The 27777-nt window shown below is 44.2% G+C and overlaps 5 protein-coding genes, 1 long non-coding RNA gene and 1 other non-coding gene across 9 annotated transcripts in view; 3 read left to right on the top strand and 4 right to left on the bottom strand.

Moving 5' to 3' along the window:
- LOC26532569 (uncharacterized) overlaps nt 1-17303 on the top strand; it is a 55535-nt gene extending 38232 nt beyond the window's left edge. Inside the window, exons 2-4 of one of the 2 annotated variants that reach the window (XR_001451179.2) lie at nt 15885-15998; nt 16709-16928; nt 16985-17303. This is a non-coding gene — a long non-coding RNA (uncharacterized lncRNA). Of the gene's footprint in view, nt 1-15884; nt 15999-16708; nt 16929-16984 lie in introns of those variants that run through there. The other variant, XR_004469044.1, reaches the window with a different exon arrangement.
- TRNAG-GCC (transfer RNA glycine (anticodon GCC)) lies at nt 659-729 on the top strand. The gene has a single exon. It is a non-coding gene; the product is annotated as a tRNA-Gly (tRNA).
- Nucleotides 1558-8179, bottom strand: spz3 (Spaetzle domain-containing protein 3). The gene is made up of 5 exons (XM_001356679.4): nt 6365-8179; nt 4023-4156; nt 3308-3432; nt 2137-2658; nt 1558-2068 (listed from the first exon to the last, which is right to left on the bottom strand). Exons 1-5 carry the CDS (start codon nt 7320-7322, stop codon nt 1912-1914), a joined length of 1896 nt encoding a protein of 631 aa, XP_001356715.3. The 5' UTR covers nt 7323-8179; the 3' UTR covers nt 1558-1911.
- LOC4817451 (BTB/POZ domain-containing protein 9) lies at nt 12073-15885 on the bottom strand. The gene is made up of 6 exons (XM_001356677.4): nt 15383-15885; nt 15076-15238; nt 14853-15015; nt 13240-13373; nt 12512-13182; nt 12073-12448 (listed from the first exon to the last, which is right to left on the bottom strand). Exons 1-6 carry the CDS (start codon nt 15505-15507, stop codon nt 12157-12159), a joined length of 1548 nt encoding a protein of 515 aa, XP_001356713.2. The 5' UTR covers nt 15508-15885; the 3' UTR covers nt 12073-12156.
- SmE (Small ribonucleoprotein particle protein SmE) lies at nt 13462-13995 on the bottom strand. The gene has a single exon (XM_003736098.3). The coding sequence runs from the start codon at nt 13885-13887 to the stop codon at nt 13603-13605; it is 285 nt and encodes a 94-aa protein (XP_003736146.1). The 5' UTR covers nt 13888-13995; the 3' UTR covers nt 13462-13602.
- Nucleotides 14173-14708, top strand: LOC6902978 (mitochondrial import inner membrane translocase subunit Tim13). The gene is made up of 2 exons (XM_002132668.3): nt 14173-14427; nt 14500-14708. Exons 1-2 carry the CDS (start codon nt 14272-14274, stop codon nt 14596-14598), a joined length of 255 nt encoding a protein of 84 aa, XP_002132704.2. The 5' UTR covers nt 14173-14271; the 3' UTR covers nt 14599-14708.
- Nucleotides 17304-21901: 4598 nt separating the features above from the next.
- The window catches only part of Snoo (Sno oncogene), a 114227-nt gene continuing 108351 nt past the window's right edge, over nt 21902-27777 (bottom strand). For both annotated transcript variants that reach the window (XM_033379436.1, XM_001356676.4), the window contains 3 exons: nt 25470-26787; nt 23832-24860; nt 21902-23694 (listed from right to left, as the gene is read on the bottom strand). In XM_033379436.1, the coding sequence (XP_033235327.1) occupies nt 23183-23694; nt 23832-24860; nt 25470-26787 (2859 nt within the window). In that variant the 3' untranslated portion in view covers nt 21902-23182. The remainder of the gene's footprint in view (nt 23695-23831; nt 24861-25469; nt 26788-27777) is intronic.

The raw sequence follows: 27777 nt of genomic DNA, 5'->3' as shown, positions 1-27777 counted from the left end.
ATGGCTGCAATTGTTGACATTGCGGTCGCGTCAATAGTGCCCATAGCCTGGTGCTGGTCCGTTTAACTGTGAGTTCAGCCCAGCCCCCGCACATCTGCTCTGGGATTGAAACTGAAACTGGGAACTGGTGTTGAAGATGTGCGGGTTGTCGGTGTCTGTAAAATCGTATCATTTGTATACCACGCACGGAGCGATAGACCGAAATTTTTGATATAGCGCAGTTTTGTGTAGCCATTGGCTGTGATTGAATACGTGACGGGCATCGGGAAGCAGTGTGTGTGCAAGGGTTTTTATGGCCGCCTGGCTATGAGGAATAGGAATATCACACACCACACTCACTCCCCCCACATATTGCTCCTTGGCTTATTTATGGGCCAAGGCATACAGTCGCATAAACGCTTTATGGAACAACCCGGAATTGTTCATGCCCAATGCGTTTCGTCAGAAAAATATGAAAAACCCCCCAAAAAAAGGAAATAAAAAACAATTACTCCAAAAAGGAGAAAAAGAAACGAAAGTAAAGTTGTGTGGAGTGGGATTCGAACTCGCGTCATTTATATGTTATTGAAAAGTGGCTTTGAAAGCTTTTCCATGACACAGATTTTAGCTTACGCCGACTGGAGCTTCCACATGCAAATCTGTGCTCTTCAGTTATCAAGCATCGGTGGTTCAGTGGTAGAATGCTCGCCTGCCACGCGGGCGGCCCGGGTTCGATTCCCGGCCGATGCAGAATTAGATTTTTTTGTTTTTTTTTCTTTTTCTCTTGAACTTGAATTATTTGCTTTAAATATTAACAAAATCGTTTCTTTTGAAGCAGTCTAATGCTTGGCTTATATACCAGAAAACAACGATTTTTAGTTTCATGCTGATCATTCTGCTTCATTTTTAAACACATAATATATATGAATTCCCCTTCAGTATTGATATAAATCAATGGATTTCTGATTTAAATAGTTCTGAACTAAGCTTTTGGAGTAAGGTAATTGAATTAAACTGGTTTACTCCTACGAGTAGCCTGATCTTTAGCATATTCATATTTTAGGAATCAATTAATGTTGAAAATATGGACTCAAAACGATATGGCTAATTAATATACATAAATGGGGCGTTCGTCTCATTCCAGAGATGAATCTTTTGCGAAGTAAAGAGAATTTCAAATTCAGAATTCATTCTGTTTGGTATTAGAGTGTATTCCACACTTCTAAATGGTTTTTGTAACTAGTAACTTCATGAAGGTATTTCTACGTTTGAAATCATCCTATGTCTTTCAAAGTCAACATAAATATATAGTAGGCATTGCAGACCTGTTTCCAGGACGCTATTACAGTAATAGTTATATTCTTTTTCACATCTACTTATTCACCTTTGGATCATTCCAAAGATCTTGCTATAAAAATATAAAACTTAAGCAAAATAGTTTCAGCTGCAATCAAATCAGAGAAATCTCACAAGAAACCTTCAAAAAGATTAGTTTGGAAATCTCACTCATATGCTAATTAAACTCTTATACTTATACTCGTTCGTACAGTTGTGTGGTAGAGTTCGTAAACTCGGAAATTCTTATTGATATTTGTATATAATAGACTTTATTCGCTTGATTCATTTTACGATTACAATTACGATTACAGTACAACAACAAATGGAGTTTGAGTTATATCGAATGTGTGTTTACGAGTAAATGGAGGGGAGGATATAGGATACAGGATACAGGTTAGGGGTAAATATATGGCTCGTATAAAACCTTAACTACATAGAATCGATGCTTAACTAGAGAGCTACCAAATAGTGGATATATCGTACATTTAAGATCTACTTAACAACAACTAAAATACATTCAGTGGCATTCTACCTACGATTATACTCATTTTCATTCTACAATTTGCTCAGACATGGGACTCGGGAGGGAGGAGTCTAAGGATTACATCTACAGACACAGCACGAAGGAAACAGGAACCAATCCATAAAGATACCCTTGCAATCGTTGTCGGGATCGTAGGCGAGCAGACGATGCCATTTGTACTTTTGCTCGCATCCACATTCTCCCTCGCAGCGCGGTGTTTGAGTATTGCTATTTGTGATTATGGGATACAGATAGTTAGAGTCATATCTTTTGTGGATGTGTATGCTTCAACTCACCTACACACCTCCTGGTGGATGGCCTGCTCAAAGTGCTGTGTATTGACAATGGCCCTGATCTTGCCCGCAGAGTTCGATGCCCAATAGGGTGTCACGATCTCGATCTTCGATTCGCAGGCATCGAGTCTGCCAGTACCCGAATTCGCCTGGCCGCCCCCATTCCCACCAGGTGTCCTGTTGGCATTGCTTCCAGCAGCAGAACCACCACTGCTGCCGCCTCCTCCTGCTCCTCCTCTGTTGCGACTGCCACCGGCTGCCGCTTGACGCTTCTTGCGTAGCTCTCCAAAATAGCTGTCGCCCGCCTCTACGGCCTCCCCGGCATTGGCCGCATAGGCACCGGGTGGAATGAATATATCCGGTTCGTCTATGAATCGCCTTTTCCGCACTTTTGCCTGCTGGTTGCGTCCTCCTCCTCCTGCGCCACTTCCTCCTCCTGCAGGTCCTTCCATATTCATCTCAAAGTCTCCATACATTCGACGCATCAGTGCCTTGTTGTCATCTATGAAACGTTCGATCTTGTCGCTGGAAAGGGAGTGGATTCAAGAAGGATTAGTGAAGGTATCAGTATCAATGTCTTATGTTTTAAAGAGATTGTAATGAAATGGTTGGATTAAAAAGTTAAATCTTATGTGTATATTAAAGTGCGCTGCTGCTGGGCTGTCGCGCATGTACACGTTTATAACAGTGAATGGCATCAATACATTTATCCGTTTTGCCTGCTGTATACGCACACAAACGCACTAAAAAAGATGTGCAAAAATGCGAACCCTGCCTTGGAGGATCAATATTTTATCTTGAATGGATAGAGAGGTTCCATTTTAGAGGTTCATTAGCTTCAGATTTGGACATGAAACCGCATTAGTTGGTTTTGCGTGCCCATGCTAATGAGAGCCGCTAAGTCACGTAGCCAGTCACTGACTAAGAAATTTAAATCAGGTCAGTGTTCTTTGAGAAGAGACTAAACCAAAGAAAAACCACAGAAAAGCAAACATCCTTGAGGCCACACCAATCAGGGGAATGTACGAATATCTGTGGTTATTTCGGAGGCGGGGAAAACCCCATGACGTACATTCCGTATCCGTTTTGGAATTGGAATTTCCTACTATAGATATCCTATAACTAAATAGAAATAGAACAATGGAATGGTGTTGTATGTCTAGTGTATACTCACATGGGATAGCTGTTGCCGGCTGTGGGGCAGAACAGCTGATGATATCGCTTGATGCATGGCACTCCCTTGATCACATCACCCCTCACATCCAGACCCAGAGCCACAGACAAGGCCGTCCACCAGATCTAAATGTTTGGAATATATGTATATACAATATATTTTAAATAAAAGTTTAATTAAATGCGGGAAGGAAGGAAATTGTTGGGTACTGGAGATTTTTTAGATTGGTGGAGGAGACCATAACAAAAATTATGGCCGGGGTGTGAAAATGACTCAAGTAAGTCATAAACATAAAAAATAAAACGAATTTTATATTTTGGCTTGACCGGGGATATCTGAGACCCGAGATCCGAGTCGCCAAGACCCAAGACCCAAGATCGTGGCAGAACGGAGGAGGTGGTTTCTCTCTCTCTCTCTCTCTCTACATTCGCTCTTTATTCGTCGTCGTCGTCGTCGTCGTCGTCGTCGTCATCAACATCATCACACCTCTTAATGAAACGAACTCGCACGACCTTCGTGCACGCAAAAAAAACAACAACAAATAAAATAAAAAAGTTAAAACACAAAATCGTCAAAGTTATTTCCGCAAAATAAGCAAACTCGATCGATATCGAGTCAAATCGAATCAGAACCTGAGATGGAATTAAAGTGAGCGCGTGCCTGGCTGCCTGCCTCAAAAAAAAACTACTACCAAGAGACCCCAAAGAGTACTTACCGGAATCTGTAGGAACGATCCATTGTTGAGCTTTGGATAGGAGAACAGCGGCACCACCGGCACCGTGCCGTTCTTCAGAAAGATCGGACCCTGGATGGGTGTCACAGTGGGCATCTGATTGTTATTCGTTTTTTCTGTGAATGGAATGTAAATGGCAATTGGTTTTTTGAAATTTCGAATGATTCATGGCAAGGACAGGGACGGAGACAGGGACAGGGACACTGGACAGAGACAGTGTCGTTGTCACTGCATTAATCAGTGATCGCTTTTGGTTAAACCCCGAATAAAAGATGTTGTTGGAGTTGCAAGTGCAATGCTGCAATGTCTGCAGTCTGCATATAAATGGGACGACTGCTGCAGTTGCAGTTGCAGTTGACACATGCATGTACGAGTTTACGAGTATAAATTTCATGTCTGTCTGGCATTTGTAATGCCCCCAAACCCAAACCCAGACCCAGATCCGGATCTGGGGCATACAAAACAAACTTTCCCTTTTTACACAGGATGCAAAACGAGTTGAAGAAGGAGTTGCTTGAAGAAAAGAGATTGCACTTTGCACTTTGGCAGCATAATCCACTTTTTAATGGATTGCCCTAGATTCTGGGGATTCTGGTGATTCTGGTGATGAAATAGAACCACCATATCATTCAGATGCATCTCTTGTGTCTCACAAAACAAAGTATGTTGCGAGTAGTACACTCGAAAGACAAAACCCCACGAAAAGCCAAAGCCAGAGCCAAACCGAAACTTGTACATATATGAATATTGTATCTTGTATCTTGCGTGTGCACACGTCTCTTCTCTTCTCGTATGGAGAGCTGGTTCATGAGCTTCTTGCATAATAGCCCCCGTAACCGAGTTGAGTACTTGAGGTCTCTGGCAGGCAGGCAGGCAGGTTGCTTGCTGGCTAATGCCTCAACGAGGCAGAGGTGGAGATGGTTTTTTGGATACAACAAAGAGGCGCCACAAAAGTGAAACATCTTTAAAAGTAAGGCGCTGACAGTTTTTTTTTGTGTGAGGACAACAAGGGCAGAGTGTACTTCACAGACAGAAAGACAGTTAGATGGATGGTTGGGTGGATGGATATATATGTATAGTAGATACACTCATAGATACACCCAAGCCCAAACCCAAACTCAATCCCAATCCCAATCGCAGGCCTGGCATAAATCGTGATGCGTGTTAGTCAGAAATGCGGTTATAAAAGTCAAACACTGGCCATTACTGTCTTGAAAGTGACCTTGCCGATCGGTTTGTAGACCTTTGACCTTGTCGCTTGTTTACCCCTTGTTTCGTAGCTGCTGCTGCTGCCTTAGTTGTTGCTTCAGTTGTTGTGTTTCTCCTCTCTTACAGATGTGCAGAAGTTGCTCCCAATTGGAAAGATACACAAGTAGCAGGCAAACAACAACAACAACAACAACAACTACCAGTACGAGGTATTTGAAAAATTAACATGACTTTCCGTCAGTCCGTCTCTGAATCGTGTGCAGACGTGGGACTCCTCTCCGCTTATCGGATCTCTACTCCTCTCTACGATCTACGATCTCTACGATCGTACATGCTCCATTAAAATTATACAATAAATACTCGGTACAAGTAGCATTTGTTCAGATTATAATCTCGGAATCATCTGAATCCAATCAGGAAATGCTCGATATGGAATGTCGGTACTCGAGAGAACGATATGAGCAACACTTTGGGGATTCCTTGCTATCGAATGAGGAAGTACATAGATCTTGGGATTTGAAGAACATATATATATGTACATATATTCGTGTTACCTATGAAGAAAGAGCCACCTGAAAGAGCTCTTGTTTGTGGTATAATTATGTGTAGGCTCTTGAAAACCCTTGATACGCACTTCCCTTCAAGATTCCCACTTCAAATCTTCACTTAAGATCATAGATCATCTTATTTACAGTCTGTGAGAGCTCTTATTTCACTTTCACAGCTAAGACTAAAAGATCACCTTAGGAAATTCTATAGGGTTTTTCAGCTTAGAATAATAAGTTCTATGTCCAAGGCTTCATCTTTAATGAAGAACTTTTAGGGATTCATAAGCTGTACATAAAAAATCCATGGGTTCTATAACTAAATTGTATGTTTTTTTTATGAAGTGCAACCTGCGGCATGTCTTCGGCTGAATCATCAAGTATTTCTACAGCTATAAGCTATGAGAACTATTTTAATAGAGGTCTAGCCCCTCCCTAAAGTCAATCCATAATTTATAAAGCTAAACGAGAAATTTGAGCCCTGGATGATATAAGAATATTCTTGAAACGTTCCCTAGATTCTAGATTCTCCCTTAAATACGAGTATTAATTAGATCTCGTCGCACTCACCTCTTTCCTGCCCCTGCCCCTCGTAGTACTGTCCGTCGTCGTCTTCATCCTCATCCTCCTCATCGCCCTCCTCCACATCGTAGTCGAGAACGGCATGCACCTGAGTGCGGGAGCCCTGCCCCGCTTGGACCCTCGTAAAGCCGGGAGCTCTTTCCGGATAATTTTCGGGTGGTGCCACGCCGTAGGTGGAGGCGGGCTGAGCCTCGGGCTTCGACTGTCTGGGCCGTGGCTGCTGCTGCGTCTGGGGAGCGGGCGGGGGAGGTGCTGGGAGCGGCTGTGGCTGTGGCAGTGGCGCCTGGGGCTGGGGCTGGGGTTGCGGCTGCGGCTGCTGCCTGCTCCCGTAGCTGGTAATACTGAAGCTGCCGCTGTTCTTGCTGAATGTGGCACTGGCACTGCCATGGGCATTGAAGAACTGCTTCTGCTGGCCCGGAAAGCGGCTGTACGAGCCCTCGCCAGGGCCTCTGCCAGTCGAATGGTGGGTCTGCGTCAGCTGAATGCTGCTTTGGCCGGCGCTGTTCGACCTGGAGGAGGAGGAGCTCTGGTAGGAGACGCTGTTCTCGTTGTTGTTGGCTTCCTGCTGCTGCTGCTGCTGTTGCTGTTGTGTCTGCTGCTGCTGTTGCTGGATGTGGTAGACAGAGTTGTGTGCCGCACTCGGTCCCGTGGGTGGCAGATAGGCATTGTTCTGCTTGCGTCTGCTCTGGTATTGATAGCCTCCGCCCCCGACTCCGCCCTGTGCCTGGGGCACCTGCTGTGGTGGGGCATAGGGATTGTTCTTAAAGAATTCGGGATCTGTGGGGCTCTGCTGCTGCGGGGGATGCTGCTGCTGATGATCGGCTGGCGAGTACAGCAGATTGTTGGTGTTGCTGGCCAGCTGATGAATGGGATGCAGAGGGGCCAGGGTGACGCCCCAGGGCTGGCCAAGAGCACCGAAAGGCAGTGAGAAGTTGGTCAGAGCCATCGATTGGCTTTATTTATAGATCGATTTGGATTTTGATTTCCGCGATACGAAAGACTCAGGCAACGAACTGAAGCTGCCTCACGCCTGCCGCCGGCTGCGGTGTATGCGGCATCATCTAGATTCTAGAACAGAACAGCGATGATCGGATTGGATCCGAAACCGAAACCCAAACTCGAAGTACGCGCGCGCCCGCTCTCGAAACTGATTTATGCAAAAAATAACAAATCCGTCAGCGCTCCACTCGGTCTGCTGCTGCTGCTGCTGCTCACACAGATACACACGCACACAAAGTAGCGAGTTATGTAGTATATATACTATAGATATATTGATGTGCAAAGTTGTTGTTTTAATAACTTAAGCGACGCTTCAGCCACAGCTTTAGCTTTAGCTTTGGCTTTAGCTTTCGACTTTGGCTCGGACTACGTGGTCGGAAGATCAACGGATCGATCGGTACTCGTACTCGCACTCGTACGCCGCGGATCTGGTGCTAAAAAAACCATTCACGACAAGCTGACAATCGAGACTGAGCCGTTCTCGCCGTGCGCCTTAAAAAACTTAACTTAATGGGAGGAAAAATGTTTCAGCACCAGCCCCAACGCCAGACTCAAATCGAAATCGAAATCGAAATCTCAAGAAAAGACTTAAAACAGTTGCTTCTCTGTTACGGGGCTCGAGACTCTTGAAAGAGTGAGAGGCTTTTGCGAGTGCCAGTGCCAGAGCCAGAGCCAGAGCCCCGTGCACACACTCTGCTCAGCAAAACACTCTCGTGTTGTTGCTACGAAAAATAAAACAAAAACCGGAAAATAATGCAGCCACATATAAACGAACTGTGAATGCCCTTTGGGGGGGTGTACTTATACTTATTGTACATTGATTCGTCGATTTGTTGAGATTCGAGAGTGATTCCTAGATGGATTTCTTTGCGCAATCAATTTACACTTATTTCTAGTAGTTTTTTCATAATTTTGGGTTGGTCAATATCATCTTAGAGTGAAATCTATGAAATTGGTAGTCTTTTGCTGTTTTAGCACAACAAATTATCTTAATTACACATTCAATCGAGCAGAACTAAGAACACAAATCAGTTATTATATATTTTTCAATGATTTTTGAGATAAAAGCGAACATTCAAAGTATTTGCGGTTGATTTGTTTAGCGTTCTGGCTGAGATTATACGATTTAAGAGGTTTTTTGGAACCATTAGAACGGTTTTAGAATATCAAATTTGAAATATTTATGGACTTGACTACGAAACTCAATCGTTATTTGTATTGGGGTTTTTCTTAAACTAAAAGCTTAAAAACATGACTTTGATTCGTTCGGTGATGGTTGGAGGAGCTCTCCCTGAGGCATCCCACTAATAAGAATGCTTGTAAGATCTGAATTTGTGACCTAGGTCAATGTCTGGATGGGATGCCTGGATGGGAAGTCTCGTTTCGTGGCGACTGATTGTTATACATTCCGTATCGTTTCCGAAAAACGCATATTAATCACAGTAACCAAATGAATGTCTGCGCTGTTTTTATTTTTTTGTCGAAGGCAATGAAAAGCAAAAGTATTTTTAAAGTGGGGGGCTTTCAAAACTGGTTGTCTGAAGAGCATCGAGAGCTCGTAGAGCGCCCGTCGTTACACACATGATTGTGGGTACCATAAGCTTAAGAGAGTCCACGTCTCTCTCTCTCTCTCTGCTCCAAGTCCAGTCTGTTGTTCTCTCTTAGTCAACTGAATGTTTGGTTAGTTGTTACAGGGTTGGGGGATGGGGAGGAATTATCAGGTATGTCGCTTGTAATGCCGAGTGCATGATGGGGCGATGAGCCAGGCGTATATTGATGGGGCGATGATGCGGCGGCTATGAATGAATAACTGATGGATGGATTGGGAGGGGAAGCTGATTGAACGAGGTCGTAGACGTAGACGCGTCTATGACTACGTCAGCTCTTGGGGCTCATTGGGGCTCCACTTTGCATATTAGCACCTCTTAACTGGATCTCCCCGCCTCGATAGTCGATAGCCGACTGTCCAATGGCGGAAACGGATCCAGCAGCAGCCGCTGACAGGTTGTCTCGGATCTTATCTTTCTCATGAATGTGTCTGGGAAATACGCCCGCCCTTAAGTGGTGTAGTCTCCTGTTGTCTAATGAATCATTTGTGCAACTATTCGTAATGGGAATTATCTGAAAAGGTAGGATATACATACATACTCATGAATACTTTGTTCTTACAAGGGCTCTAATTTAGGGCCAATCTACTGTTTATTTCTTGAAAACTTTGGACGAAAGATGTTAATTTCTGATATATTTTGGGTCCAGTATTCCTAAGGAAGAATAATACATACTAAAGCCCTGAATGAGCTGGCAACTGAAACGATTCGGTGGGATTCGCCTCGTTCGGTCCGCTTGCCCAAAATTCGAATCCATTCGGTTTTTTCTCGCTCATTCTCTACTTGATTTTCAGGTACAGAAAATGAAAAAGTACCACACAAGTTGGCTGGTTCTTTGCTTCGCATTCTGCCTAAAAATATTTGTGTTGCTATGTATGTCCACTCATACAAAAAAGGATGTCTCCGTAGTCTGTGTCGAATCATTTCAGAATTTCATTATACTGAGTATTCTCTGAGTATTCAGATGGTAAATCTTTACAGAAAATGGTACAAAAACTAAAATATCCCATTAAAGGGTGATAAATAGGAAATCCTACAGTACTCCTACGAGTACGAGTATGAATACATTTCTGTCCAGTGATGATTTTACAAGCTGCTCTCATTTCAGGGCCAATCGTCGTGGCGGCGATTGTGGCACTTTTCCTTTTTGTTCGCATTCTTACATGCAAATAAGTTACGATACACTTCAAGTGTAACACTTGGTTGGGGGTTGGGTTTGGCCAGCTGCCGCCGCTTGAGTGTTGGCCAATAGCCATAACCATGGCCATGGCTAATAGCAGGCAGGCCTTTGTTCTATGGGGGCTGGCTGTTGCTGACCAAGCCCAAAACAAATATGCCACATTTTCATAAGAGCCAGGGATGGAAATGAGTTGTGGCTTGAAAATTGAACTGAACTATTCATACTATTCCTACCATATCCTATTATTCTCCTAATTCTCTACTGAAAAACGAGCAGGGCTATGCTCTACAGATTCATAGGGGAATACTCTTATTTCTTTTGCATAGAATTGCAAGTTGCCAAGAATTAAATCTGAATCGGTTCCAAATAGATTGAAGACTTAAGCCTATATAGATGATATTTATGGTATTCAATGATATTCAATGTTAAAGGAATGTTTAACCAACTCGGTTTCCTCGGAGATCAACAAATATTTCCCCAATGAGAGTGCTTAGAGGAAGCCAATGATTCATTTAGACCCGACTTGTACTTCCTGCCCGTCCCTAGACACTCCACTCGCATGTTGCATATGCAATATGAACCGATTTCATAAGACCAGAACAAGTTTACACTCTGCTCCGACCCGATCCGACCAACCACCAGCCACCACCACCAACAACTTTAAGCATTAGTTTTATTTATTTTCTGCCTTTCCCTTTTTCATGCGACACAGACATTGAAACTTCTTGGTTGGATTTAGTTGCCGCAGAGCATATCGAATCCATGGCTCCGAAACCGAACCGAAATATCCACTCGACAATCAAATAATTTGACAAGATATCGAAATGAATCGAGAAACTCAAAATGACATTCCTTCTAGCGCCCTGGCCAGGGATTGGATTGGATTGGATTGAGGCAGGGACTGGACTGGACTGTTTCGCCTCGGGCCTTTTGTCGTCGTCTGTCAAAAGTAAAACAATTTGTAGACCTTATCGAATGGTGGCTCTCAAGCGTTTGGCCTTAAGTCGTTAACAAAATTTTAACTGCCAATCTTTTGTGCAGCCACAATAAAATAAAAAACGACACAAACATCAAGTGTTTGTTGCTGCCTGCCTGCCCGCTGTCATTGTGGAGGGGTTCTCTCGTACCCCAAAATCTCCAAATCTTTGGCTCGAGACGAATGACAAAAATGTGGGGGAGGGGCCCTCGGAGCCACAATCCGCGACTCTGGCCCCAAAGCCAATTGATCGATTCGATCAGCATAAAAAAGCTTTAATTAGAACCAATTTAGAGCGTGGACCAATTTATCAGAAGCATTTTTGAAAAGTAGTTGAGAACCAGTCGAGAGCAACTTCACAGCGCCATGTACAGGCCCCAGTCCACAGCAGAGTGTCTATCGCTAGATTTCATTATAATATTATTGTTATAGCTGAAAACTAAACTCAAACTGAAACACAGAAATAGCCAACAGAAATCGCCTTTTACGCATTCGTTTTCCTTTGTCAATTGTCTGGCGGTTGGCGGCTGCTGGCACCGTTCGAGAGGTGTGGTGTGGAATGGACCCCAACCCCGGGACCAGGTTCAAGTGCAAATGGCATTCAACATGCGGTACACATACATACACATATATCTGTAACAATATAAAGTACTCGGAGCACTATAGAGAGTTGAAAGGAAACTATAGTTTCGAGTTCGATCCGATCCGCCCTCTGGCTTTACATACAAGTCGCAAAACGAGTTAATTAATTTGGTTCTTGCCGCCAAAAAAAGACAATAATTTTCTTTATATAACAATTCATTAATTACCTTTCGATTTCTGGTTTTTTACCTTGGGCAGAGTCATGAACCCGACAACACCTCACCTCACACCTAATGCCATTAGCTGTAGCTGGAGCTGAAACCGTGTGGCGGATCTGGGATTACAATGTTCGTTTAAGTGTGTTCGAGGAAATAGGTTTTATTGCCAGCATAGCTGATGCAACTACAAGTTTTGTGTGTGTGCTTTCGTTCCCTACCTAGTATCTATCGTACTTTGCCTTTGAGGGCACACCTGGTGCCTGGGCATTGCTCGACATGTTCTGGCTCTGGCTGTGACTGTGGCTGGGTCCGCTGCTTGGACCACTTCCCGGCGAGGCCAAGGTGTACACCTCGTAGTCGCTGATGGTGAAGTTGTAGTCGCCGAAGAGAGTGAGGTGGGCGGCACTGGGGCCGTCGTAGGAATGCGGAAGATTTGAGTACGAGTCCATGTTGGCATTGCAGTTGCTGGAGATGAGCAGATCGGCACCAGCTCCAAAAATGGGTCCACAACTGAAACAAAAACACATTATAACATTAGAATGTGTGTGTTTTGGTGTATTTCGATCCACTCACTCGGGATGATAGCAGATGGCATAGGGTTTCTTTAAAATATCAAATTTCGTCGGCTGTTCGCCATTCGAAGGATTCAGCAGAAAGAGAAAGGCCCGCTCCGAGTGCACATAGCCACCCTTGCGACTTGTTTTGGCCCAGGCGACGTCGGTGAAGCCGCCGCTAATCTCTCCATGTGACCCCAAACCAATGACCATGCAGGGGGCGACTCCGTCGCAGTACCGATGAAAGGCACTGGAGTCATAGCCGTGGGAGGAGGCACGATAGACCAGACGCCAGGATTGTTTGGGCACCCCATACCATCCATTGAGGATGCCCTGCAGTGGCAGTTTGTCGTTGCGCAGGATTTGCGAACCGGGGAACATGTTGACGGCAACAGTGAGGCGGGGCTGCAGCCGCTTGTCGTTCTCCATCATTTTGTTGGCATGCAGGGCGGCATAGCGATAGCGTTCTAGGGACAGTTCCATGGGCACGGCGCCGGTGGGCTCTACTTCCTCGGCAAAGACTTGGCTGTCTATCAGCAGCAGACGCACATGACCCATAACCCCACTCAAGTGCTGGCAGACACGTGCACGCTCCTCCTCAGTCCAATGGGCGGTGGGTTGGGTAACGCCAGCCTGGTACTTGGCCCAGGCCAAAACGCAGCGCCAAACTTCCTCCTCCTCCAAGCAGAACTAAGCAAGGAAAGGTTATTTTATTGATGATATATATGTTTATATTTGATGCCATACATAGTCGGAGGAGATGATTTTGATGATGGCGTCCTTGGTGAGCGTTAGGAAAGCATTTGTCTTGACGCACTCCCCGGCATTCTCCCCTATGTAGATGATGCACCGCTCCATAAAAGATGCCGCACACTTGGCACCTGCAAGAAAACCAACAAAAGGTTACTCCAAAATCAAGTTAAAACCCTTTACCTGGAGGCAGCTCCGCTCCAATTGAAAAGTCTCAAGTTTACAGAAAGTTCTCCATTTATTTAGTTTTCATTCGTTTTGAGGTTTCGGCTTTACAGGTATAATTAGCTTATATTTACGACGTGCATCCTAGCGGGAAAGTACATAGGTGGACGCGTGGCCGGGTGCCATCCACCGCCACTAATCCTTGGACGGACTGACGTTCTGTATCAGCGTGATATTGTCCCCCTTCAGCATGATGCGGCCCAGGCTCTTGCGCTGGCGCGTCTTAACGTACACCTCTTCGGCGTCGTCCAGCACCAGGTTCATGTACTCGTCGAAGCCCACAATGTGGCCCTCGATGCGCAGCGAAATGTTTTCGTACAACCAGACTTGCACGCGCGAGCGGTTCTGCAGGTAACGGAAGATCAGGTTGATGGGCTGCACCATCACCTTCTGCACCTTGGGATTGCTTTTGAAGGACATTTTGGCGACTTTAAAGCGTTTTTTAATTAAAATGGAAAAATTTTCGCTTTTTTGCCGGCGTCTTGTTCAGCAGTGTGGCCGTGGTTTTATCGTTAAAATATACCGTCCGACCCTCAGAAATATACCAAGATATACCGCCTTATGTTAAAAATATACCATAATATACTGCACTGAGAAGTGGAAAATTTGCGCCTAACAGCACGCTTACGGCTGTAATGTTATGTTATTGCACTGAGAAGTGGAAAATTTGCGCCTAACAGCACCTAATTCTGCGAAACACAGCAGGCTTACAGACATACAAAATTCAGAGACATATCGACAATCCCCGTCACAATAAGCAACCAGACAAGTTCAACTTATTTTATAAATCTTAAATTTTAAAAAATGGCTATGGCTAATGTAAACAAGGGCGAGATCATGGATCAGGTGAAACAACAGATTGCCGTAGCCAATGCCCAGGAGTTGCTCACGCAAATGACGCAAAAGTGCTTCAAGAAGTGTGTCGGCAAGCCCGGCTCCTCGTTGGATTCCTCTGAACAGGCAAGACTTTCATATAATATGCACCGGAATGTGAACTTTAATTGTGGTTGTTCCCCAACTTTATTTGATTAGAAATGCATATCCATGTGCATGGACCGGTTTATGGACTCGTGGAACCTCATCTCGCGTGCGTACGGCCAGAGATTACAGCGCGAGCAACAGAAATACTAGACAAACAGTGTAGCCTGCATTTGTAGCCGATCGGGACTATTACGTCAGCTACCTATTGATTAGTTGTAACATTCACGTTTTAATGCAATAAACAAAAAACATGCATTACATATGTGTTACGTGATTTGATGGCACAACGTGCGACAGATAGACGTTGGCGCTTAAAGTGCACGTTTTGTGCTGTTATTGGTCACTTTTCACTGATTTCCGCGGGATTCTTGAAATTGTATGAAATAATGATTGCGCTTGTTTACCTGCTTTTTCGTGAATATCCATTGCTGCGGTCAAAAAGGTGCAGGCGTTGTCCACCGAGAGTGTGGATATTACATGATCCTCGCAAGCGGTGCGCAGCTCTACGACGCCCATGTCTTGGGCCATCATCATCATTTGAAAGACCTGCGAATCTTGGAGAACCAACTGGAAAGGAGATATACGTCTATACTTGAGATTATAGTGCTATAATGTATCTGCTATTACCTTCGCTGTGTAGACATACAGGATAAACTGCCGGAATAAGTCGGGATTAACGTGTGGCAGACGAATAGTTGTGGGCGTGGAGGCGCCAGGAGCAGCTGGCGACACGGTGCAACCGGGAATGCGGCACACCTCGCCGCGCTTGGCCGTCTTGAAGCTCTTGCAACTGCAATCAATGAATGAAAATCGCAAAAAGTCAATTAATTGCCTGATGGAATACCCCTTTTTCCCCTTCCCACAACACGTTGCATGCCAGCACGCACCTTGTAAGGTGCCTCAAAAGGTAATCATCAAATCGTCAACCACTCACCGGGCCATCAGCATCAGCCTGTGGGCATAGATGCGCTCATCTCGACCGCAAATGAAAACCAGATCGGCGCTATCCTGGTCCTCCGAGAGGCGCTGCAAGTCATCAATTAGCTGTGGCAGGCTCATAATTGTCTTTGAAAATATATTTTCTCAGTGAATTCCAATCCAACAATGTTTAATCACGTGTTCACATTTCCCCTTTCGGATCTTTTGTTTGTGTTTGACAATTATTTGTTTATGTTTTCACTTGCGTTGCTATTCCACGCTTTCAGACTCTCTTCAAGACTCTTTATTTTGTATTGTTGGCCAACAAGAGAGCCTCAGAACCGGTTACTGCCTGAAAATTCTTTCTAAACAAAGCCAAAATTGCTCTACAAAGAACAAGAGTCGAGAAAATTATTGGTCTTTACATTTGTAGGGCTTATTTAAGTTTTATAAAACCACTTCAGTGTTATTTTGATATTAACATTAATTATTTAATTTTTTTTTATCACGTTCCATAGAGAATCGCCACTGATTTGAGCGCTTCGCGTTGTTCTCGCACTGGCGTTGTAAAAGAGATGGAATCCAGCGAAAGAGCAACCTGACGATCGAACACTCCTTCATCACCTGAGCAGGTAAACGGAATTGAATCTGTTTTGTTATGCTATTCTCTAACCCTCCATTCGACTTATGAGAAAACATCACAATTTTTTTGTGTATTGTTATTTTTAGAATCGAACCTACTATTTCTGATAGATCTCCTAATGATTTCTTGGAATATTGATTTGTTTAAGATTTTTCAAACTTTATTTTTCATGGTAAATCTTTATTAGGTAGGGTCACTTCCATATGTATATAGGCCCTCTATTGGCAAGTGACTGAAGCAAAGGGGAAAGAGAAGTACCAGAAACTGACGCTGGACAATTTCAGCGCCACTAACATTTAAATTTTGATGAAAATCTATGAAGTATCTTTTGGGCTTAGATTTCTTTAAGCACCATGGCATACTTTAAGGCTGAGAATTTGATAAAGACTCCATTAAGGATTAAATCGATATATCGATTATCGGCGATTTCATCTCCGATCTACGAGTGCGTTTTTGGCGAGTAAGATATGAATACAGTCCCAACCATACAGACACAGAATATGTCGCAAACGAACCTTCGGCTCCGTATCCAGCGCTGCTCTGGTGATTTTCCAACTCTAAGTGTTGTGTTGCCGGATCAATACCGCATCCACGATCGGGTGCATCGCGCCAGATGTAGCTGTACATGAACTATTTACCACTTTTTACGACGGCCGTCTATTATTCCTTTACTTTACTTAACTCTTTCTTTCATTTTAGCAGGTCGCCCCATGCGGTGGACAGGAATAACTCTGGATAGACTGTGGCAGCCACTGATGCCTCAGCTGTGTCGCTGAATCGACAATGTGGGGCTCCGTCCGCTGCAGTAGGGACCAGTGATCAACGGCGGAGCTGTTGGTTCACGTCCACGGGAAATAATGTCAGCCACCCACCATTCATACCCCGCCGAATCAAAAGCTGGGCTTCAGCTTTGAGACACGTAAGTGAATCAGTATATAATTGTGGATATATTTTAAAATATATCTTCCTTCACAGAGGATGTACCGTACTCTTTGCCACAAACCGAGTCTTATCGGTCCCCCCCGCCAGACATAGTCCTATCCAAGCCAGACAGAAACGTATGCGAACCTAACAAGCCATTGTCATCCTTCGAATTGGCCATCGACAACAAGGACTTTGACTATGGTAACCAAGGAAGGATCAACGCGGGCTACTAGATTCTATATAAATCTCACTGTTGTTAGGTTTAAGGATATATGCGTACATTCATTAAGATAGTGGATACACATGTTTTCCAATTGTTAATTTATTTATACTAAGTTAAGTTTTGATGAATAAACCTATTTCAAAATCAGTCTTATAAAGAATCGGGGAAATATGAATGACTGGGGTTTTTTAAGTCCTTACCAAAGGATTAAGGATATTTTTCCAACTACAGGAACCGAGATATAGCGTGCAGAAAGAACCAGTTTTCTAATGATGTGAAAATCTAAATATTCGTAAGGCTATATCTCAGCTAAATTGGGCCAGATCGGCGAAGGACCAACTCTCCCAGGATCGTGGGGATCCAGCCTGTCGAACGGCATCAAAATCTCGACTACGAAAATGAGGCCGATTTTTGGCAAATTTAATGATGGTTACATCATGATTTTTGGCGAAAATCGTGATGGCTTGGATGTCCTTTTTGCTGGTGCCAATCGGTTGGCAGGACCCTCCCGGTCACGAAATGACATGCCACGCCTCGATCGGCCGCCGTGAAGCCGAGATATAGCTTAAAGAAAAAAACCAGTATTTGACTGGTGTGAAAATCCAAATATTCGCAAGGCTATATCTCAGCTAAAAAGGGCCAGATCGGCGAAGGACCAACTCTCCCAGGATCGTGGGGATCCAGCCTGTCGAACAGCATCAAAATCTCGACTACGAAAATTAGGCCGATTTTTGGCAAATTTAATGATGGTCATGATTTTTGGCGAAAAACGTGATGGCTTGGATGTCCTATTTTCTGGTGCCAATCGGTTGGCAGGACTCTCCCGGTCACGAAATGATATGCCATGCCTCGATCGGCCGCCATGAAGCCGAGATATAGCGCTCAGAAAAAAACCAGTATTTGACTGATGTGAAAATCCAAATATTCGTAAGGCTATATCTCAGCTAAATAGAGCCAGGTCGGCGAAGGACCAACTCTCCCAGGATCGTGGGAATCCAGCCTGTCGAACGGCATCAAAATCTCGACTACGAAAATGAGGCCGATTTTTGGCAAATTTAATGATGTAACCATCATGATTTTTGGCGAAAATCGTGATGGCTTGGATGTCCTTTTTTCTAGTACCAATCGGTTGGCAGGACTCTCCCGGGCACGAAATGACATGCCACGCCACGATCGGCCGCCATGAGGCCGAGATATAGCTTAAAGAAAAAAACCAGTATTTGACTGGTGTGAAAATCCAAATATTCGCAAGGCTATATCTCAGCTAAATAGGGCCAGATCGGCGCAGGAATCCAACCTGTCGAACGGCATCAAAATCTCGACTACGAAAATGAGGCCGATTTTTGGCAAATTTAATGATGTAACCATCATGATTTTTGGCGAAAATCGTGATGGCTTGGATGTCCTTTTTTCTAGTACCAATCGGTTGGCAGGACTCTCCCGGTCACGAAATGACATGCCACGCCTCGATCGGCCGCCGTGAAGCCGAGATATAGCTTAAAGAAAAAAACCAGTATTTGACTGGTGTGAAAATCCAAATATTCGTAAGGCTATATCTCAGCTAATAAGAGCCAGATCGGCGAAGGACCAACTCTCCCAGGATCGTGGGGATCCAGCCTGTCGAACGGCATCAAAATCTCGACTACGAAAATTAGGCTGATTTTTGGCGAAAATCGTGATGGCTTGGATGTCCTTTTTTCTAGTACCAATCGGTTGGCAGGACTCTCCCGGTCACGAAATGACATGCCACGCCACGATCGGCCGCCATGAAGCCGAGATATAGCTTAAAGAAAAAAACCAGTATTTGACTGGTGTGAAAATCCAAATATTCGCAAGGCTAAATAAGGCCAGATCGGCGCAGGACCAACTCTCCCAGGATCGTGGGAATCCAACCTGTCGAACGGCATCAAAATCTCGACTACGAAAATGAGGCCGATTTTTGGCAAATTTAATGATGGTCATGATTTTTGGCGAAAATCGTGATGGCTTGGATGTCCTTTTTGCTGGTGCCAATCGGTTGGCAGGACCCTCCCGGTCACGAAATGACATGCCACGCCTCGATCGGCCGCCGTGAAGCCGAGATATAGCTTAAAGAAAAAAACCAGTATTTGACTGGTGTGAAAATCCAAATATTCGCAAGGCTATATCTCAGCTAAAAAGGGCCAGATCGGCGAAGGACCAACTCTCCCAGGATCGTGGGGATCCAGCCTGTCGAACAGCATCAAAATCTCGACTACGAAAATTAGGCCGATTTTTGGCAAATTTAATGATGGTCATGATTTTTGGCGAAAATCGTGATGGCTTGGATGTCCTTTTTTCTAGTGCCAATCGGTTGGCAGGACCCTCCCGGTCACGAAATGACATGCCACGGCCCGATCGGAAACCGTGATGCCGAGATACATATATCTAATCCAAATAGTTCGTTTTCGACATGTTCTGTGCATAAAGTGGCATTGCTATATACTATACTGTACTCTTCGATAGTCTTCTTCTATGTCGATACTAATCTACGACTTTCAACCATTTGTAGGATTCCATGATTGTTTTCTGCACTGCCCATCTGCCAGAAAATAAAATTCGCAAAGGAAAAGTAATATTTTGCATAATTTATCTTTTTTTATTTGATGTTCTTTTGTTTTCTTTACATATGTAATAATCTGTTTGTTTTCTGTGTGTTAAAGTGTTCATGTGTGTGTGTGTTTTTGTTTATTTGTTTCTGCACTACTTAATATGAAACGTTGAAGTCAAATGTTGTTTCGTTATTTTTAAACTGTTTAATTTGATTAAACTTGATTTTGCCTTTTTGTGGTGTGCAATTTTTTGTTTCGTGTTGCGGCTTCTGTTCTTCCTTCCCTCCAAAATTCTCACTACATTTTCTATCGTTTATTTGCTCCACAATTTGTACATTTTATTTCTTCATTTCTGCATTCTTCAGAATCTTCGTCTTTGGGACATACATATAATAATCATTGTATATCCACTATATGTTGTGTGTTTGACAAGACGCGGATTTGTTGCTGCTGCATTTTTTTAATATAAACTTATGCCATTATTTTGTGTTTTATCTTTTTTGTTTTAACAATATCAAGTCATTTCATCTTAAAGCAGGGCAAAGATTTTATTTTTGTTGGGCATCGCGCTATCTTTTATGTTTTTTTGTTTTAAATACATATATGTATAATGTGTCGTCGTATATAAACACTCGGGTTATGTAAAATTTGTCAATATATTTTACTCATTTAATTTAATTATAAAAATGATTGTTTGTTTTGTTTTGTTTTGTCTTTGGGTTGTTAGCAAAAATGATACAAAAAATCCTGTTTGTTGGGTTTTGCTCATCGCTTCATTTCATTTCATCTTTTGTTTTTCTTTTGTTTTGTTCTCAACTATTTTCATCGTTTTGTAAAAATTTGGCCATAAATACGAAATTTGCTGAAAACCGTTTTGACGCTTTTGATTAACCATTTTATCCTCCATTCCATTCTATTCTGCTCTATAACTTATGAAATTTGTTTCTGTTTATTATCGTTTCTGGTTCTGGTTCTGTAATGTTTTTTTACTTGGGGCAAAAATGAAACACAAAATTGGAAAAGAAATAATTTACAATAATTTGTATATATTTTTTTGTCGATTTTTATTTTAATTTTATTTTTTGCATAGCAATTGTAATTTGATGTTTTTTTTTGTTTTTGTTTTGTAGCATATAATTTATATAACTTTTTTCTTTATTTTTTAAGTATGCATAACAGTTTTTGTTTTTCGTTTTTGTTGCTTAATTCCTCACAATTTAAATCGTTATTTATAAATGTAAGTTTTATGCGTTAAATGTTTCGTTTTTTGTTCTTGTTTAAATTTATACAATTTTACACAATTTTTTAGCTTAAATTCTATACAAATTTTGGTTTGCATTTGTTTTGTTAAATATTTGTTGTTGTTTTCTTTGTAATGTTTTATGTTTTTTAAATTTAGAAATAGAACGAAATGTTTTCTTTTAGAAAGTTCAAACACACACAGGCATAAATAATTTATGAAATATGTTTTTTTTTTAGTTTTTTATAACAAAAGTTTATAGATTTTTGAAATCTCTGCGCTTTTTTTGCTTGGCTCTTGGCTTGGGTTCGGGTTTTGGGGTTTTGTTTCGTTTGTTTTCCAGTTGGTTATCATCATCCAGAAGAGTATCTCTATAGTACATCATATCTATAGTATGTGTTTCTCACAAAGTGTTTGTGTTGGCAACTAAAATCCATCATCATATCATCCATTCATCGAAAGAAAATCATATATACAAAAAAAAAGAGTCGAATAGAAATAGAAGTGGAGAAAGGACCTTAAAATCTAGTTAGCAAATGGTATTACGATCTAGGAAACTAAATGCCTACAGAGCAAAGCTACAGCTTACAATCGGAGATGAACAGAACAAGAGACTATATATGTAGTTTAAAGATCTACTCGTACTCGTACTTTTCGATTTATAACTAGAAGCTACAATAAATATTAATCTTTATGTGTATGCGTATGTGGTTTTGTATATTCCATTGAATCGAATAATCCTGCACTTCTCGTCTCTCATCTGATCCGATCTATCATTATCAGATATCATAAGTAGATAATTATTCATATTTTGTATGGTATAAAGTTTAACGCGGCATAACTTCATAGTTTCGTATTTATAAAATATGATTTTTTTTTGTATTTGTTTTGTTAAGAATTATATAAGAATTATTTAGCATTTCTTTTACTTTTTTTTCTTTTGTGGTGGGTTCATTTTTTGTGTAATTCTTCTCTCCATATCTCTCTATCTCTTTGTCGCTGTCTGTTAAACTTAAAGTTAGGATTAAACTAAATTTAATTAAAAATGGTGTCCAGAGTATGGTATATCATTCCACTTATAAGAACCAGCTGCCTTCTGTCTGTCTGTTTTTTGTTTGTTTTGTTGTCTGATAAGTTTTTGTTTTTCCTAAATTTTGTCTTCGAAGCCTCGCTTTGAATATCATATCTTTTTGTGTTCTTTTTCTCGTTTTAAATGTCTTGCAGAGCTTAAGAAATTATACAAATTAAAACCTAAATTAAGTTTAAAAAGTAAAAGTATATATGGTAAAAAACACACGCATAAATTGGTCTCAATTTCTTGTTGGTTTTTGTTTTTTCTCCACTTTTTTTTTTACGTTTTGTTGAACAATATACACAAAATTATTTTTGTTTTTAAAGCTTTGGTTTCAATCATAATTTCTGCAAGCAAAGTCAAGAGAATACCGAAATACCTTTAGAGGGAAGCCTAATGAATTTTTTTTGTTTTTTTTTTTTTGAGATCAAATCAAGCTATGTAAAAGCGTACAAAATTATTGAACATTTAGAATCGAAAAAGTATTTTGGTTGTTGGAACTGCTGTTAGACGATACGCTTCCTACTGAAGCAATTTCCTGTGGTTACATTGTGTCATGCATATGTCAAAGCAATACAATATTCTTACCAATTCTTATAGTGACTGATTGATACTTCCCTATCATAATACTTCATATTTGTCATCTCTATTCTATAATTCACTTGGAGGGGGTGGCGAATGTCCTTCGTTTGTGTGAATTTATGGAACATTTGTACAGCGAATCAGCGTATTTCTATCCAGATATTTTTCAAAAAAGCGTATCGTTCAACAGCAGCTTAAGGTCCTCTTTATACTATAGAGTCCACTCCACACAGATCCAAAGATCGTACGCTAAAAACTCTATAGTCTAAACAAAACTTAAAGGAAACAAATGAAAAGTGAGTTGGAGTTTCCAAAATGTTTTCCCTGCTTTCCAAAATGTCATCTGTAGATGCCACCAAGTGGGGTGGCAATGTGCGTCTTGGCTTTGAGCTTGAATTTGGTTGTGGACTCGTTTTTCCCATAGCAGAACTTATGCCTCAAAAAAAGGGCGGGGAATCTTAAAGATAGATTTTACTGTGTGTGTGTGATCCTTTGAGAGGAAGCTATGCGCTATATCCTTTGATGGAGTGGAGGGGCTCTGAGGATGGAAGGATGGGGTTCCCTAGGCTATTTCCTTTTTGATTTGTATCTCGCAGTTCTTTGTGGTGGCGGCGGTGCTTCCAACCAGAGCTGTGATGATGGGTAGTGCTCCCAGGGATGGAGGCGTCTGCTTCTTGCTCGCCTTGGTGGCCATCGGCGGTGGATGTGGATGAACTGGGGCAGGTGCTGAGGCAGGTGCTGTCGCTGGGAGGAGGATGGTGGTGGTTTGAGGCGCTGACTCATCTTCCTCTGAGGCAGAGGTCGATCCAGATCCCGTTCCTTTGCTGAAGCATCGCTTGCGTTGTCTTTGTTGCTGCTGCTGGCGCTGTTGCAATGGCATTTCATCGTCTGAGGAGTCCTCATCATCCTGTGGCCGATCCTCTACGGTCTCATCCTTGTGGTTGTTATTCATCTTGGCCAAGGCATGGCAGGCCGACATTTGGGCCTTCTTCATCGAGGACTCGTCGCTGCTGTTGCTGCTATCGAACAACTGTCCCGCAGTTGCCGCTGAATCAGGGCTAATGGGCGTGGTGGCTGTGGAAAAAAAAGCAGAAGATTAGATGTTGCCGAAACCCTGGATTAAAGGATGGAGGGTGTGTGGAGATATAAGCTAAAATCTGCGATCCCAGATTGGACCTATCTGAAAGCAAACGTCATAATCTAGAGCTCACCTAAGCATTCTGTGGTGCGCGGAGACTCTATGCCGCAGTTTATATGCCTCTCCTGCGTTTGTGGCGTGGTGGCGGCTGTGGGCGGCGTGCCACTGCTATGAGGCGCCTGCATATCCTCCTCGGGATCTTCATCGTCATCCTCGTCCTCCATATCCTCGTCATCGCTGGAAGCGGATTGACTGGGAGCAGGACTCTTGGCACTGCCATTCATCTTGTTGGTCTCTCCATTCAACTGGGCTGGCACTTCTTCTGGTTGCATTTTTGCTCTTTTGGTGGCAGGTTCCTCCGAATCGGCCTCCGCCTCCTCTTCGGGCTCTGCTCCGCAGCAATTCAGGGGCGTGGGACTCCTCCGGAGGCCATTGGCTTGCGGTTTCATCAGCTGCTGCTGCTGTTCTTGTTGGTTATTGTTGTTGGCCCGATCCTCCTCAAGATCCTCGTCGTCCTCGCCTTCGCCTTCGCCATCGCCATGGCCATCGCCTCTGCCTTCGTCCACCTGCTCGTCCAGCAGCTGGGTCTGCTGCTTGAATGGCACCACTCGCCTCAGCTCCACCTTGCAGTCCATATCCTCGAGCTGACTGCGATGCCGCTGCAACTGCTCCGTCAGATCGGCTATGTGGGCATCCTGCTTGTGCAACAGATCGCTCAGCTGCATATTATTGTAGCGGAGCTGTTGGTTTTCGTGCAGAAGCTTCTGGAGCAACTGCAGCACCCTCTCCCGATCCCTGGGACGTGTCTCTCGCAGGTACTCGACGGCCTGCTCCCAGGGCGGCAGCATGGCACTGCTATCAGGCTCACCATTGAGACTGTCATCGTCCGTGTCCGTCGACAGCTCGAATTCGCTGCCCAAATGGGGCTTCCCATTCTGCAGATGGACTCCTCCTGCCTGTTGCTGCTGCTGCATCGAATGGTGCAACGCCTGCTGCTGTTGCTGCTGCTTGGTGGCCTGCTGGTGCGGAGAGCTCACCACATTCGAAGAGTGGGTACTCAGGTTCAGGCCCGCACTGGAAGACTGTGTGGGGGAGGAGCCGCCTATAGTAATATTGGATATATTTGATATTTAGTCGTTGGAAACAAAGGAGCAGATTAGTAATCTTCAGAGTAATATGCTATTTGCCCTGACATGAGTTACCTATCGAGCTATTATTGAATTAATGAGCTTAGAAGCTGTTTCCAGCAAAAAGCTAACTTTTACGCTCAAACATTTTATCTGAGATCTGCTAGTTTTTGTTGTTACTAGGCCGAACAGGATTCGGCACCATAGCACTTCTTTTTGCTACCACTAGACCCCTATGCTTCTGGGTTTTGCCTAAAAACTCAATCAGGCAGGCTCCGGTTTTCCCTTCCTTTTGCGTTTTCAGACAAAACCTTCCGTTTTCGTTTTTAGGTGTTCCAGCTTTCGAAAATGTTCGTCATTGATATGTTTCATTTTCTCAAGTGCTGTTAAACGCAGAATTTAGTGCTGTTAAGCGCACAATTTAGTGATGAGCCTCTGTAAAGTTTAACATCCGAAGTATAGGCTGCTTGCACGAAAAGTAAATCGAAAAGATTTGGCGAAAGTGAAAGCCGGAGCCTGTCTGAATAACTCAATAACTCAATTCTAGTGTAGTAGGAATCGAAATAAGTAATAAATAGTCATACCGATTACAGCGCCAGCCTTGTAGTAGGACTGCGCCCCAGCCATGTGGTGTGGTCCCAGGGCAGGATAGTGGTGGCTGTGATGGAGATTGTGATGTGGTAGAGGTGGTGGCGGGTCCGCTGGCTGGCTCATCAGGTTCTTGTTGATCCTGATTCGACTTGGTTCGTTGTGGCTTCCGTTACTTCCGTTGGTGGATGAGGTTCCATTCAATATGGAAATGGAACTAGAGCTGGGCAACAGTTTCGCATGCTGATTGACGGTGGCAATGATGTGCTGCTGCTGCAGATGCTGCTGCTGCTGTTGGTGCGGATTCTGTTGCTGCTGGGGATGTGGGTGTGGATGCTGCTGCTGCTGCTGTGGCTGCTTCAGTGGCACGGGCGATGTGGAGGAGGTAATCTCATTGCTGCCGGCGGAAAACTCCTCCGGACTGCGTGGCAAGGGCACATGTCTGGTGGCTGGGGTTGGATGTGGTGCGGGTGCTGCTGCTAGTGCTGGCGGGGGCTTGGGGGAGTTGCTGCCACTGGAGGAGGCAAGTGGTGGCTCCACCACATCCACAGTTTCTCCTGCTGGCGGTGTCGTGGGCGTGGGCGTGGGTGTGTTGTCGTCTCTCTCCTGCTTGATGTGCAGATGCAGCTCCTTCTCCCGCACCCTCTGGCGCTCCATTTCACGATCCAATCTCTCGCGCTCCCTCTCCCTCTCCCTGTCTCTGTCCTTGTCCCGCTCCTTGGAGAGTATGGTCTTGCGCGGCGCCAGCGCCACATTCGGCTGGTATGTTCGCTCCGCGTACCGTTTGTCCGTGCTCCGGACAACGCGCTCGGGATTCTGCAGCTCCGGCGGCTCCTGGCAGGTGTACGGCAGGGAGGAGAGGGTCGCATTGTAGGCGTGCAGGAAGGCCTTCTGGGTGGTGGGTCCCCATGGCCGAAATGCCGACGTCGAGTTCATCGGCTGGTGGGGATGTGGCGGCTGATGCGGATGTGGGTGCGGTGGCGGTGGCTGCGGCTGCCCCACCAATACTCCCCTCTGGTGTGGATGCTGCTGCTGCTGCTGCTGTTGCTGGTGGTGCTGTTGCTCTCGCTCCCGCTGCTGCTGCTGTTGCACGCAGTGGGCGTACATGATCTGGTAATGGTACGCATCCAAGGCGGGCGCTCCAGCAACCTTCAGTAGCTTCTTTCCTGGAATGTCCAACTGTGGATGCCCCTTGAGGGACACCTGATGATGGGCGGCCACTAGAGGCACAACCACCGGTGCACCCACCAAGCCATGTGGCGCCCCCAAGCCAAGAGGCCCCAACAGCGACGCATCATCCATGAGCATTTCCGCCTGCAAAGAAACGGAGAAGGAGAAGGAGAAGGGGGAGGCGTTAGTGATGTTACAAAATTGATCGGCCATAAAAATAGAAAGAAGCTGGCTCTGAAAACCAGTAGCCATCATTAATTTGAATTGCGGGCCCCAGACCCCAAACCCCAAACCCCAGACCTCCAGACCGTCCGCGATGGCTAATTATAAGCAAACGAACCGCACCGATCCTCGCCAGACTTTGCCCCCCTCCTCCAACAACAGGGAAGAGAGGAACGACGACGACGACGACGCACCCCGGGGCTATGGCGCCAATTGTCATTGAGACTGGAACTTGGACGTGGACTTCGACTGGCTGGCGGTACGTCTCCTTGTGCCTCTGCTCATTTTGCATTATCATCATGGAGTTCCATGAAGTTCCATGGAGGAGGGAAAGCCGGTTATTCCTTGCGTGTTTGTGTAGCTGTTAAAATGATTGGCACCGCGTCCAATTATGGACAAGGAAACCCGAACGAACCTCAGACGCGCAGCCATAAAGTGATTTTTGAATGGAGGCGGCGCCATTATCCATTACCCCATTGCCCGCGTCATCGCCTTACCCCCGATACCCTCTCCACCATCCTCTTTTTGACCATGGACATGGACATGGCCATGGACTTGTGGCTACCAGAAGGTGTCACTGCGGCAGTTAAGCAAATGGCCAAAGCAAACGACGGGCGATGATCGCAAACATGTCTGCGGGATTTGCACCCGACAGCAGTCGGAGGAATGCGTCGACTCCCCACTCCTCGTCTCCGACCAGAAGGAGGGACAGTGCTGAATGATGATGATGGGGAGCCGGGCTTAGCCCCAAATCGTGTCAACAGCAGCTCAAAGTTGCCTCTCATTACAATAATCATGGGTTCTTCAGCAATGCCACAGTGGAATTTTACAGTGAACGGTCGGTCGGTCTTTTGGCGGCGGAGATGGATAGTATTATGTAGTTGCCAGATGGCTCTTATAGAAGTGATAGAT

The sequence above is a fragment of the Drosophila pseudoobscura genome, chromosome 4 (assembly GCF_009870125.1).
Source record: "Drosophila pseudoobscura strain MV-25-SWS-2005 chromosome 4, UCI_Dpse_MV25, whole genome shotgun sequence".
Classification (NCBI taxonomy): domain Eukaryota; kingdom Metazoa; phylum Arthropoda; class Insecta; order Diptera; family Drosophilidae; genus Drosophila; species Drosophila pseudoobscura.
Note: the sequence above shows the minus strand (reverse complement) of the source record. Positions and strands in the feature narration are given on the sequence as shown.

What these genes read in the sequence shown, in the direction of transcription:
- LOC4817451 (XM_001356677.4), bottom strand. Translation starts at nt 15,507, where the DNA reads ATGAGCCTGCCACAGCTAATTGATGACTTGCAGCGCCTCTCGGAGGAC. An exon ending in TGTATGTCTACACAGCGAAG is followed by an intron (nt 15,016 to 15,075) that starts GTAATAGCAGAT and finishes TCTCCTTTCCAG; the next exon opens with TTGGTTCTCCAAGATTCGCA. An exon ending in AAATCATCTCCTCCGACTAT is followed by an intron (nt 13,183 to 13,239) that starts GTATGGCATCAA and finishes TTCCTTGCTTAG; the next exon opens with TTCTGCTTGGAGGAGGAGGA.
- spz3 (XM_001356679.4), bottom strand. Translation starts at nt 7,322, where the DNA reads ATGGCTCTGACCAACTTCTCACTGCCTTTCGGTGCTCTTGGCCAGCCC. An exon ending in GGGGCAGGGGCAGGAAAGAG is followed by an intron (nt 4,157 to 6,364) that starts GTGAGTGCGACG and finishes TTCCATTCACAG; the next exon opens with AAAAAACGAATAACAATCAG. An exon ending in GCCGGCAACAGCTATCCCAT is followed by an intron (nt 2,659 to 3,307) that starts GTGAGTATACAC and finishes CTCCCTTTCCAG; the next exon opens with CGACAAGATCGAACGTTTCA.
- SmE (XM_003736098.3), bottom strand. Translation starts at nt 13,887, where the DNA reads ATGTCCTTCAAAAGCAATCCCAAGGTGCAGAAGGTGATGGTGCAGCCC.
- LOC6902978 (XM_002132668.3), top strand. Translation starts at nt 14,272, where the DNA reads ATGGCTATGGCTAATGTAAACAAGGGCGAGATCATGGATCAGGTGAAA. An exon ending in CGTTGGATTCCTCTGAACAG is followed by an intron (nt 14,428 to 14,499) that starts GCAAGACTTTCA and finishes TTATTTGATTAG; the next exon opens with AAATGCATATCCATGTGCAT.